Source organism: Phaethon lepturus, unplaced genomic scaffold (assembly GCF_000687285.1).
Source record: "Phaethon lepturus isolate BGI_N335 unplaced genomic scaffold, ASM68728v1 scaffold48964, whole genome shotgun sequence".
In the NCBI taxonomy this organism is placed as follows: domain Eukaryota; kingdom Metazoa; phylum Chordata; class Aves; order Phaethontiformes; family Phaethontidae; genus Phaethon; species Phaethon lepturus.
Window position 1 is genome coordinate 2783 of NW_010536457.1, and position 13066 is coordinate 15848.

The 13066-nt window shown below is 46.9% G+C and overlaps 1 protein-coding gene across 1 annotated transcript in view; it reads right to left on the minus strand.

Annotated features, from left to right (window-relative positions):
• Nucleotides 1-208: 208 nt before the first annotated feature.
• Nucleotides 209-13066, minus strand: part of TCEA2 (transcription elongation factor A (SII), 2) — a 16084-nt gene continuing 3226 nt past the window's right edge. The window contains exons 4-10 of the mRNA XM_010286161.1: nt 11991-12081; nt 5988-6121; nt 4592-4648; nt 3625-3779; nt 3138-3284; nt 1141-1212; nt 209-521 (exon numbers count right to left, since the gene is read on the minus strand). Of these exons, the coding sequence (XP_010284463.1) occupies nt 513-521; nt 1141-1212; nt 3138-3284; nt 3625-3779; nt 4592-4648; nt 5988-6121; nt 11991-12081 (665 nt within the window). The 3' untranslated portion in view covers nt 209-512. The remainder of the gene's footprint in view (nt 522-1140; nt 1213-3137; nt 3285-3624; nt 3780-4591; nt 4649-5987; nt 6122-11990; nt 12082-13066) is intronic.

A 13066-nucleotide genomic window follows, 5' to 3' on the forward strand; every position in this document is an offset into this window, starting at 1 on the left:
TCCCTCCACACCAGGACTTGGCCCAGTGTTTTAGATTTCATGAGCTGATTGGGAACAAGCCTTGGTGCACCGAGGGCGTACCTACAAGCAGCTTCTGACTTTCTGGTGGTCCAGGCGCTGTTCAGGCCTCATCGTCTGGACACTGACCATCTGTCAGGCTCCCCTGCAGTTCCACGCCACAAAAGCAAAGTGCTGCAGACGCACAGTCCAAATAAAAGTCAGAAACTGACAAAAATGTTTAATATTAGTTTTGAAGAAAAAGTGAGCGTACTTGCTTAGATGAGAAAAGAACGACTAAGTGTGTTTAGTGAGCTCTCCTGCCAACCTGTCAGCCCACAACTGGGGCTCTCCACTGAGGCCCAAACGGAGAGGCAGGCCTCCCTGCAGCTGCTCTCTCAGCGCGTGACAAAGCAAACTCACTTGGGACACAATACACAATTGCCGTGGGAGCTGGCGTATGGAGGTTGCGCTCTGATCTGCGTTTGGCTGCCGCTCTCGGCCCATGGCACATATCAGCAGAACTGCAAGAGAAGGGAGTTTAAACCCCGATTAGAAAACCTCACTGCCAAGGGGAGTTGCAGGTCATGCGCGTGCTGCCTAGAAGACAGGGATCCAGGTGATGGTCTTGTTTCTGAAGCTGGCAAGGGCTTGGGGATTCTGCAGAGGCAAGGCTCAGCCCCTGGAGCAGGGGCCGAACAAGAGCTCCCGTTTGAATCTCTCAGCCGTGGCTCTTTGGCACTTGGTAGTGGCACCATTTCTGCTCACCATTGACCGGGAGATTTCTGCTCACCCCCGAGCTCTGTGCGCAGTATGAAAAGAGCAGTTTTAAAATCCCGAATGTCATCACCACCATCTCTTGGGGGGCAGAGGGAGCATGGAATGCACCGTGAAGCTGGTCATGGCAGAAGAGGGGATGTAAGGAGGGAGGCAAGGAATGCAAAAGTGAGACTTGACCCCAGCTGTTCTGCAGAGGTGGGATGAACCCAGGAGCTCTTGCCTCTGTGCTGGGAGGAAAGATCACTTGCTAGAGCCAGTCAGCGTTTGGCAAGCACCTCTGAGGGCAGCAGCTACGCATCTGCAGCATCGTGGGTGCAGCTACCCTAAGACCCCTCAGTGCCAGTAATATCCTTGGTGTGCTACCTTCCAGCGATTCCCACACTCGTTGCACACGACGAAGGTGGTCATGGGCTCATCGGAGCTGCGGGTCTGCACCTGGGGAGGACACGAGGGAAGTGAGAGCTGAGCATCGCACATGGCCCCGTGGCAGGTCACGGGGAGCTCCCTGTCCCGCTGGTGTCAACGTTGTCAGAAATCAATGAAACACTGAGGCTTGGGAGGGCAAAAGGAACTTCCCTGTAAAATGAGTCTGGTTATTGTTTTACACACAGCTATACACCTCATCTCATGACCCCTCTCTAGCCTGACACTGATGTGTTTTGGGGCAGCAGATTTCCCTCCTCACCCCCTCTGCTGCCCATTCCTTGTGGCTGGCTCCAGGGGTGGACACAGCCACAGCCAGTCCCCCCCAATATGTCCCCCGGGAAGGGATGCAGCAGCAGTGAGGTGACAAAACCCTCAGTCCATCATGCGTGTGCTCCACAGCAACACATAAAAAAGCACTCAAGCCATTCCCATTTACAGACCAGTCCTATGTGCTGGCCTCACAGGAACATGCTCTGGGTTACCACGTTCTGCACATTTCCAGTCTGGTTTGTATTTGAGCCATTAAGGAACTCTGATATGTAACCCAGATGTGACTGCTGCCTCTGACTGGCTCTTGCCAGAAACACATACTTTGCTAAAAATCAGATTTTCACAGCATTTGAATACCACAAGGCAGATCTACACTGAAAACGCAGGCACTCCCTGCACAAGTCAAGACAGCAGAACTATGCCGAGGGGTAATTATGGTGATCTGCATGTGTAATTACCCAATATGCAAGAGTCACAGTATTTGCATTATGCAAATTAAGCATGTTTTGCAAGCATGGTGGATAGCTAAATTCTGTAATTCTCACCCGACATTACTGCCTGGCTTCCAATGCTTTCATAAATGCCCGTTCATCTACTTGGAACTTACAACTCAGACACCAAACACTATTTTCACTGGAAAACTAATAAAATTACAGAAAGCCTTCTGATACTTTTAGAAGACACTGTCGTCACCTGCCCAAAGCCAGGCAGTCGGGCTCCAGCCCGCTACAGGTGGAGACAGAGTCCCACGTGCTGCTGAGGCGAGCGAGACAGCCCAGGCAGCGCTTCCAGCTGACTTACTGGGACGGCCTCTCGCCTGAGCCAGCCTGCGGGATGCAAGACTGCTGCTGAGCCAAAGGAAAATCCCTGGTCAGCTGCCTGGCTCTCGTCTGCGTTTGCACGTCACGTCCAAGCATATGAAGGAGTTTCACTCGGCACTTGCACACGCAGTTTGTGCGCACCCACTCAGTAGCAATTTCGTGGTTGCTGGTGCATTTTTAGGTATCTGCACATTCTAAAACACTGACTCACAGCAAAGGCACATTTATCTCCAGATGCCTGGCACGAACATGGGAACTAAAAAGCACTGGTAATGCACAAGGCTTCCAGCAGCTGTCCGCTGAGAAGAAAAATCCCCTCTGCCTGCTCACATCACCACTTCGTTTATTCCTTATGTTTCACCTGTTTAATTTTAAGTTGGGATTTGTCCAGCTGCAGCTTATCTACATTCTTAATTTGCACTTTTAATACCATCAACATGCCTGCCTCGGTTTCTGCAGTCTCTCTCCTCTACACTACCCACTCCTTTCTTGTCTGAATCTCCATATCCCCAGCACCTGCTTCTAATGTGCAGCTCGGGAGAGCTGCACAGCAAGCAGCACCGCTGTACTGTTGAAAGCTTCCCGGGTGCTGCATAACCCTTGCTGCTCTACAAAGGAGCCACAAAAAGTTACACAAACTCCAAGGAAATGTGGGCAAAATCATTGTGCAAAAGCAGTACATTTTAGAGAGCCTCAAGTGTACAAAAAGGTTCTCTCCACCAGTGGCAAAGTTTGTGCCATGCTGCAGGGCCTGTCACAGAGGAGTAAGAGCTCATGACCATGACAGATCATGTCCTGTGCACAGGTCAACGGTGTGGAGGCTGTAGGAGCAGGAAGACTAACCTGGGTGTAGGTGCAGTTCTTCTTCTTGCATTTCCCACAGGTGAAGAGGTCAGTCTGCGTGCCTCCCGTCTTGGCCATCTGATGCTCCCGGATTGCTTCTTTTGTCATGGCTTTCCTGATCTCTTTCAGCTCATTACTGGCCATTTCCTTTCAAAAAAAGCAATAAAATCACATCTGTCCAATTCTACCACCACACCTGCTACAGTGGAAACAGTCAACCAGGACAAGGTGGCCTAACAGATGGGTATTAAGACAGAAAGCCTTTCATTCTTGGTTTCTGGTCCATACCTAGGCCCACATGATGATATCAAGTCCCAACAGACTACTCTTCACATTGCAAACCCCATTGCTAGTTCAATCCCCATACACTCTGGCAGCAGCTGCTGAAAAATCTGCAACCCTGGCAGCAGACCAGCCCCCTGCTTCAAGCTAAACCACAGGATACATCCCCTGTAAGAAGCAAACGCTGCTCCTCAAGCTTCCTCACCTCCGAGGTCATCACTGCGATCTGCTCAGGAGTAATCGCCCCACACAGCACGTTCTTTTTCAGCTCAGGATTTTTGGAGTCCTTCAGATTCGAGATGCGGCTCCTCACTCGGTTTTTGTATTTCATGTCTGTGTTCTTGACGTCTTGGTATATGAGTACATGGCAGTCAAGGAGCCTGCAATCAACCCCGAGGCTTCCAAGCACTTTCAGTACCACTCATGAGTAGCAGGCAGTGTTACCCACTGCCAGGACACAGATGAGGGTGCCAAGACCCAACAGCAGTGTCTGCTCTGGGAGGTTAATGTTGGATTTGAGAGCAGGCTTATACAATCCCAGAGTCTGGGGCGTTCAGTCCTGACGTTTTCACTGTGCTGGAAATAATCTTTATTTTCAGTTATGCTCAGGTTCTTCAACCTGCTTTTTCAGCAAGGTAGCCACAAAACCCTCCACTAAGAGCCCAGCTGCACCTCCTACCCCACAGCCTCCAAACCAAGCTGGTTTTGGGGGCTTATCTGAGATAAACTCCTGGCTTATCTCAAGTTGACATGCAACTTGATCCTTATTGCTCCATCCTTCCCATTGCTTTTGTCTATATCGGCACACTCTCCTCAACAGGGAGGCACAGGGAAGTTACATGTATTTGGAAGCAGAGCTGAGAGCAGGAAATAGCATTTTTATGGGAAAGACAAACGGGGGATTACAGTCCGTTACGGTGCAAACAGGAAGGAAATAACTGTGTCCATCATACCAGCAAGGGGTCTGCCCTGAGCTCCCAACACCACACTGGTAGTTCATTAGTGACCCAGAGCTCTGCCAAACAGAGCTGGAACCAGACCCAGAGCCCTGACAAGCAGAGTTGCAGCAGAACATTTATGCAAAGAAAGACCGTCCCATTTTTCCTCTGCACATTAATTTCATGGCCTGGAGGCATGCAGGCCCTTAAGGAAGCCCCCCACAGTAAGGATATATTCTTCAATCTGGGCTGCTATGTGCTCACAGTCGGCACCAATGGCAATATAATCATCTGTAAGACAAGAGAAACATGAGGCCAGCGACTCCCAACCAGGCAAGAGGTCCCCAGGCTCAGCATTTCTGACATACAAATCTAGATAGTTTGCTATTTCGATTTACATGCTCCTTCCATCAAATGGCATCTTGGCCTTTGCTTTAGCTGCCCTCTGACCCTGATGAAGACAGACCAACCCAGCCAGTCTATGCCCTCTGCCTCTCTAGGAGACGGACTGCACTAGACAAAGCTAACAAGAACCTGGCCCCCAAAACATACAGCTTTCTAATACATTCTTGGTATAGCTGAAATCAAACATATAGGCAGGAATTGAGTCTCATCAGATATTGGTGTCAATGAGAAGTAGCTCTAGTCAGACCAACAATCTGGCAGGGCCCAGAAGCATGCAGCATCAGACTCAAGCCTTCATTTCTCTTCTCAGCTCAGGACTCTGCCCTCCCCTCTTCTTTCACATGCTGCTTCTTGCCAATTAAACAGCATCATATAGAGTGCAATAACTGCTAAGAGTTTGGTCACCGGGTATTGTAACCAACGCCATAAAGCAGGGAACAAGGATGAGCTTATACACATAAACACGTGCGTGTGCACAAGAAGGCTAGAAACAAAAGACATCTGCCGTCTACATTCCTTGGCTCCAAATTAATAAAACACTGCAGTGTTTAGACCCCAGTTTTCCAAAGGGATCTGCAGTTTGGACATAAGCATGTGTTCAGCTTGAGGTGTTTAAAATCTGACTTTTCAGAGATGCTGAGCACCTGCAGTTGCCTCTCATTTTAGACGGCACAGCCTGAGTGCCCAAGAGGCCTATGCCGCCCCAGATCCACAGAGGACCATGGTATTTAAGGGGCTCCAGTTTGCATGGGTAGGGGAGTCTAAGAGCAGATAACGACTGGCATAAGCACCATTACCCACAAATTCCATGTATTGAGTTACATCTTCATTTTGTGCCCCAAAGGTAAGCTGAGATGACAGCTTCCCTTTACAGCAGTCAAGACAGACCCAGAAAGCGAAGCAAATACCTGCACACCTGAAGATGAAACTTCTGGCCAGACCACCCTAGGCTGCAGAGCAGAAGACCCCATGTTCTTAACAGCCACTGTCTGACACATTGCCATGCCTCTGGTTCAAGCCAGCTTTATAGACACTTTATAGCAAGTGTCTATAAACACTGCAGTGCCAGCCAGTCTGGACCGAGCGGATGGCAATCATTCTTCGACAGGCTGCTCCAGAAGAGTGTATCTAAGAGGAGCTGGTGCTGACCTACACGCAGAGGTCTATCAATGCACCAGGAGCTGTGAAGCATTTTAGGCAATGCATGGTTTCCCCCAGCACTTACCATCAGCCTGTAGAGCTGTTGTCAGCATTTCTCTGCATTTGTTGCGGACAGCATCGCAGGTGACAGGTGCCGGAGGGAAGGTGGTGATTTTGGGGGTGGTCGGAGTCTTCGGAGGCTCCTGCCTTTTGTTGGAGCTAAAAGAGAAACTTCACCTGTCAGAATGTCTCAGTTCGGGTCACTGAGAGCAGAGGAGGGATCAGCAGGTATGTGGACAAGCATCCTGTTAATCGTAACACAAAACCAGTCAGAGGAAAACCGTACAAAGCCACATGACCTGAATGAGCATATAGCGCAATACAGCAGCCAGCACCATCAACCCAGATACGAGCTCTCCTGTGGACTGTGCTGGCTATAAATGGAGGGTTTAATCCTTGAAGCAGGCCTGCCTGCTATTGAACACATATCACAACTGCTGGACCACTGGGCATCAAGTGAAAATATTACGAAGCCATCAGACGCCATCAGTAACTCAAATGTACTCAGGACTCCCTGAGACCATCAGCACTCTCGGTCTGGTAGCGTAGCGCACAGATGCACAGCGCCTTATTCTTCTCTCGCTTGGCAGGACACAAAGTCCATAACTATTCTCAGCAGAAAGGGAGCAGAAGCCACCACTAAGGTTAATCTCAGCCGGTGCTGGAGCTGGTTCCTCATCTCACATCCTTCACTACCAAGATGTCAGCAGCAGGAAAGAGAACAGCTAAGTGAAAAAAAGCACTCTAGCTCTCTGTGGCTGACAAGGAGTGCAGCACACTGCCTTCTGGGGCAGAAATCAGAGAAACCTACACCAGCCCCTCCAGACAAAGGAGCTGCCATGCTAAGGAAAAGAAAGAAGATGGCTCCTTCAGCTCCAATAGCAAAAAAAGCCCCAACAAAGCATAACGTATAAGAGCATCTTCCTTTTACCTGTAATCTAGATAAGAATCTTTTATTGCTCATCCCACAGAACACCCCTCTACAACCACACATGGCTTGCACAGGTGCCAGGCTGGCACAGGACTAATAAATACTGCTTCACTCACAAAAATGACTTCATTTCCACCTGCAAGCAATCATGGGCACAAGCAAGGGAATGCAAACACCTGCCTGCTGTGGCTGACTCAGTCAGGTCATCTGCCGGGGAGCTGGCTGGAGAGACTGAAAGTGAACGATCGCCGCACAGGCTGGGCTTGCAGGCACCGCTGCGAGGTTTGTGTGCCAGAGGAGTAACCTCACTGAGCAGTTCAGCTGGGCGTACACCCACCATGTTGAGACATCTTGCCCATAAAGCCTAACATCTGCACGTAGAGTTCGTTTGCCCTGCAAATACTGCTGGTAAGAGACTTGGACTATTATGATTCCCAGATGATTTTATAGAGGCCGCTCGCCTTAAATCTAGGCAGCAGAACAGCAAATTTTTCAGCAGAGATTGCTCTGACTTTGGTCTTTGGGCCATAAAATGCACTGTATTTATGGGCAATGCCTGGTAACATTAATGCAGTAAGAGACAAAGGGAAAAAAAAGAAACCCTGATATTTCACCCATGCCATACTGGCAACATCTCCTTGAAGATCTCAGTGGCTTGACAATTGCTTTTAAGCTGGGTCACTACTGCCAGTTCTTTGCCATCAAAAAATAGATCTGCTATGAAAAAGCACTTCCACTACACTGTCCTGGAAGGGATGAGTCAGCCCACAGAAAAACAGCACTAAGCTGGAAACCTGAATCTGCTGCTGTACAAATGGAGCCAGACAACTTCAGGGACTTATCCTGGGAGACCCTGCTGCTAAGTTCAAATCCAGTCTGGCTCTGCTGTGCCTCAAAGCCTGTAGATCATCATTAGGGCTACTGGATTTCACAGTTCAAAACCTCATCAGGTCTTTTTAAGAAGCATCCACCAGTGCACCTTCAGCAAATTGTTCAGCTCAAACCATAGCAGAAGATTAATTTCTTGCTCAGATGAAATAGATGCACTCTGTGAGGGAGATTATATTGCAAGCTTACTGTGTTTCTCTTTGACCAGTAGATGAATAAAAACACTTTTTACCAGCTAGTTTTACTGGGTGGCACTGCAGGAGGCTATTAAGGAAGAGATTTGTGTCCAAACCACTCAACACACTCAATAGGATTTATACTGCCCATATTACAAAAAGAAGAAACAACTTAGCTTGCAAATAATCAATTAGATGACCTTCTCCCATCCAGGACGTACAAATTGCCATTAGGTACTTTTGTGCTGAAGCAGCTATGCACAGATCACAGGCAGCACGCATGGGGGTGTACATAGCAAAGCATACACAACTCAGGAACAACTCATCTAAAAAATCACAGCTGATCATGTTGCGTAACAGTTCGGACAAATGAGACTTCCCAAAGGACAAAGGTAAAACGCCTCAAAAACATGCCTACGATAAAAGGAAAGACTGAAGGAACTGGAGTGGTTTGCAGCAGGCAAGACTTTCAGGACTTATCTCCTCTACCCAAAAACTTGTTACAAAGGAAGACAGTAGGAAAAATCCTCCGTACTTGCTAAAGACAAAAGCATGAAGAAATGGTCTTAGCAAGACTGTTTTGATTGAGACTAAGCTTCAAATTGTAAAGGTGAGTTATGAATTAGAAGATACTGCCAAGGGCAGCTACGGAAGTGTCTTACCCTGAGGTTTTTTAGGGTTGTCAAAGAGCTTAGAGAAAGGCTTGTCAGGGACAGCTTGGGCAGAGGTCATGCTGTCCTGGGAAGGGGTAGCAAGAAAACTTCGAGAGCTCTTCTAGCTTTAACTTTTGTCTCATTCTGCAAGCAACAGTGACACTAAGGTCTCCCAGAGCAAAACATAGCATGTGAACTCTCAACACTGACCTTCACTACATTCAATACTTAAAGTCAGGCCTTTAAACTAATATTTACACAGGTAATGCTTGATTTTCAGGAAGGTTCTGTCCACAAATGCTACTGACTTAAACATTTTGATGTTTATTCCCTGGAGGTGGGAAAAAGGCTAGACAAGATGCATGGTTGTCCCACTTCTGTTAGCTGAAAAGTAAAGACATATTCTCCTACATACACATACATGTCATACACACCCTGAGATGACAACTGATCACTCACAAATTAGATGAGACCGAATTCTCAGCCACTCCAAAGACTCTGTACAGAAAGTTATTTATTAAGCTTTAGAAGTTAGTTTATAGTTAGAATAGCTGGGAAACAGACCTCAAACACACCTAGAAAACTTATTTCAGGAAATCCTTGTGGTTCACACTGTTCCTGTTAAACAAGAGAAAGAGCTTGTAAATCTATCCAGGCAACTACAGTTTACACATAAAAAAGGCTATGCTGGAACAAAATGGTGGCAAAGCAACAGCCAGGGACTGCACCAAAAGAAAATCCCATGGAAGAGCTGAATTCAGGCCACAGATCCAAAACCTCCTCATCAAGGCAGTTTAGAGAATCCTGGAAGAAAAAAAGCTCATGCTGCCAGAGAGAGAGAAACATTAGACATAGCCCATTAAAATGTACTACACTAATGGTCTAAAATACTACAGCACAACCAAATATGCTTTGGATTACAGTAATGCAGCATACAACTTCGCAGGTGCCAGCTCCACGCTGGCTGGCTCAGAGCCTCCAGGTCTCGCAGTACTAGCTCTCTAGTCACTACAGAGAGATTTCTACATCTGTGTTCCAGAAAGCAAGACAAGTTTCAGGCCAAGAGCTATTCCAGTATTTCTCCCTGACACAAGAGGAAGGCCTAGCCAAAATCTATCAGACTAAGTGGCTGAAATATCTGAATACAAGCTGATCTCTTTGGTGTCTTTATAGCAGCCTCATCTGAACCAGCTATCACACACTACGCAACTAGTCAGACTCCCTTCATCACAGCCTGTGCCTCAAAGAACAAAGACTCTTCACTGCTATTTTTTTTTTTTTTTTTTCAAGGAAGGTTGTTTTGCAGCACTGGAGGGTAAGACACCATTCCTGTCTCTGTGACTAGAGCCTGGCTCACACTGACACCAGGAGCTAGCCACTTCTGCTGGTCTATGCTACACTAATCCATTTGTTTCTGTTTATCCTTCACAACCAAGGGTATGCTTTGCCATTCAGAAGATGGAGGGTGAATACACATAGAAAGCATCAAGGGGGAAAAAAAAAAACTGCAGTAGCTGCAGCACATCAAGGCACAGGGGAGGGTTAGCAGCACAAGCCAGAAAACTCCATTCCACATACCCCATGATAACTGTCTGACGAAGCAAGGAGACAGCAGGGGTTTGCCTCTCTACCTACAGCCAGGATCCTATTCAGAGTGCAATTACTACAAGCCTCAGCCTTCAAACCAGATGTCCCAGCAGGCCCAGCTAGTTTTGCTCATGAAGTGTCTGCTGCCACTGTGCCCAGGGAATGTCTCACACGTCCTTCCCTCCAGGCTCCGCATTCCCCAAGGTCAATTTTCCAAAGATTAAATAAGAAGTTTCCCTTTTTCCTTAAACTGCAATACTACTTCCTGGCTTGAGCAGTACCAGCCAACTCAGTAATACGTGTCTTCTCTCCCCATCAGCAACAGCCAACAAGTACTTCCACACAGGCTGCGCCCATACCCTGGAGGGAAATCTGCCTCCCCTTACGAGTAAGGGCATGCACAAAGGCTCTTGCCCATGACTGACTCAGCTCCTACCCTCACCCTGGGGAAGGCAGTACCTGCCTGCACTTTACAGTTTATACTCTAAATCATGATCATGAAGAGAAGGTATTTGCATTACAAGGCTGGTGAAACTGCTCAGACCAACTCTCAGCTTGCGAAGCAAACCCTTCTCCACTACCACTGGTGGCTCTTTGGTCTCCAACCTTCATCTCCTCTCAGTGGGGACAAAAGGAAACATCAGGCAGGAGACTCCATCCTACTGCTTCTACCCCTGGACCACTGTCACACACCACTGGCTGCATCATACACACAGATCTAGACAGACCTCGCTCCCACACTGCACTACATCACTACAAGACTCAATTCTGGCCACAAAGCCTCCCCAGTACTTTCACTGCAATACTCAGCAAATCTTTTTTCACATTTTATGGAAGTGAGATAACCAAAGATGCAAGTCAATTAAAGATATGTAGCTCAGCATCAGTAGCCTTCTCCATCAGCAGCTCTGTGTAGTGTCAAGCCTTGAGAGATCTCAGCAAAAAAGGAAAAGCAAACAGTAGAGTGACAAAAAAGTGACCAGAGACAGGCTACAGACATGGAAGAGCCTGCAAACCAGCAGGACTATAGCCTTAATACTCTAAATCTTCTGGCAAACTTAAGAAATTGGCTAAATCACCTAAAGGTCAAATCTACAAAGTGCACACCCTCCTGGGATCTGAGGTTGAGAAAAGTCTCTCGCCTCTGGAACGAAGCTCTAAATTGCATTTCCCTACTCCCCTTTGATCACTGCCTCCACTCAGGGCTTGGCCAGTGCAGTTGCAGACAGTTGGAAGAGGAGCCAACGTTCAAGGTATGGCAAGGAGCAAGTATGCAGCAGACCTGCCAGATGGCTGGACATCAGTCTGGAGTGAAAACAGGACTTCTACTGGGACTTGTCAAGGACAAAGAAATGGAAGTTTTACTATAGTGATGTGTCAGTCAATCCCACTCATCACTTGAGATTGCAAAGGCCAAAAATAATCTCCATTCTAAGGAGTTCAAAGTTAGAAATAAGCAAAAGTATATAAAAACGCAACACAAAAAAAACAGAAGAATGTTTTACTAATAGAAAAGTCAACACATAACCAAGAGTAGAAAAATATGAAATACAATGTAAATAAAACCAAAAAACTCACTAAAGGCACTGTATTTTGTAGACACCTATTTCTGTGTCACAGTTTGAGAAATGCCAGACAGATGCCCTCTGAAGAAGTCTAGAATCCTGGTGTTTCTGACCTGGAATTTCACTATACAAAATTCCCAACTCAGACACTCAAAAATAAAAATTAGGGTGCAATAAGAAAATTCAAACTCTGTAACAGTATCATCTTTGGTTAAAGGGAAGCATTACCTTTGGTCTCTTGAGTTACCAATCTCCTTCGAGGAAGATGTTGGCAAGGAGAGGTTTTTCTTTTTCTCCTCACTTTTTTCCTCAGAAGCATCTATATTCAAAAGAAAAAAATGAATGCTAAGAGGTTCAGAACTAGGGTTAGTTATGCTACAACCCTGCCTATACTAATCAGTTTCTTAACACTACACAGTTGGCCTAAGGCAAGTTACTATTCTCCAAAAAGAATCAGGAGAAAGAACACCTTTATGGCCTGCTGTGCAGTCCAACAGACCTTTTACTTGCTTCCAAGTAGAAAATAATTCAAACAAAAGCTTTCCTCACCAAACTAGAGAGCAATCACCTTCCCTGCCTAAGAGATGAGCTTCCTCACAAGACATGCCTCATCACAAAACTTTCTTCCAGCAACACCCTGGCTGCTGAGTACAGAATCTTAGATCAAGTTCTCTAAAGCACCACTAAAAGCAGCATTTTCAGCCAACACCACCTGAAGGGCCAGTACAGGCTAGTCCTTCTGGGAATACAGCTTTCAGTGTTTCCCAAGTGCCAACAGCACAACCCTGGAGAGGACTTTCATTACACTGTAGAGCAAGTTGGACCCAGAGGTGAACTGTCTCAGCCTAGGCAACACACATCAATCCTAATGTGGAAGTGACAGTGCCAGCCAGGAAAGGAAAACAGCGCTTCCAAAACTCATCTAATCTATCAAGAAACGGGAGAGCCCTGGGGTGCAGACTAGAGCCAACCACAAATTTCACTTCACCTCAAACATCACCTCACTCTTGTTCTTTTTACACACAGCTACCCAAAAGATATGTTTAAAAAGTAAGGAGTGTTTGAATTTCACATTGGGGTACTTTGCCACTAGCGTAGAGTGGGAGACACGCAGCCTTCCTAGCAGGAGATAGGTGTTGGAGGTATGCAAGGAATGAGCTCAGGGTATTGTTTAGTCTGAGAGCAGTTCACAAGGCACAACCCTGAGGGAAGGAACAAGATAACCACAAAGGGAACGCAACTACTGAACTTGGAGTGAACTGTCCTAATTAACATCTAATTAACATACAATTAGCATAGTAGAA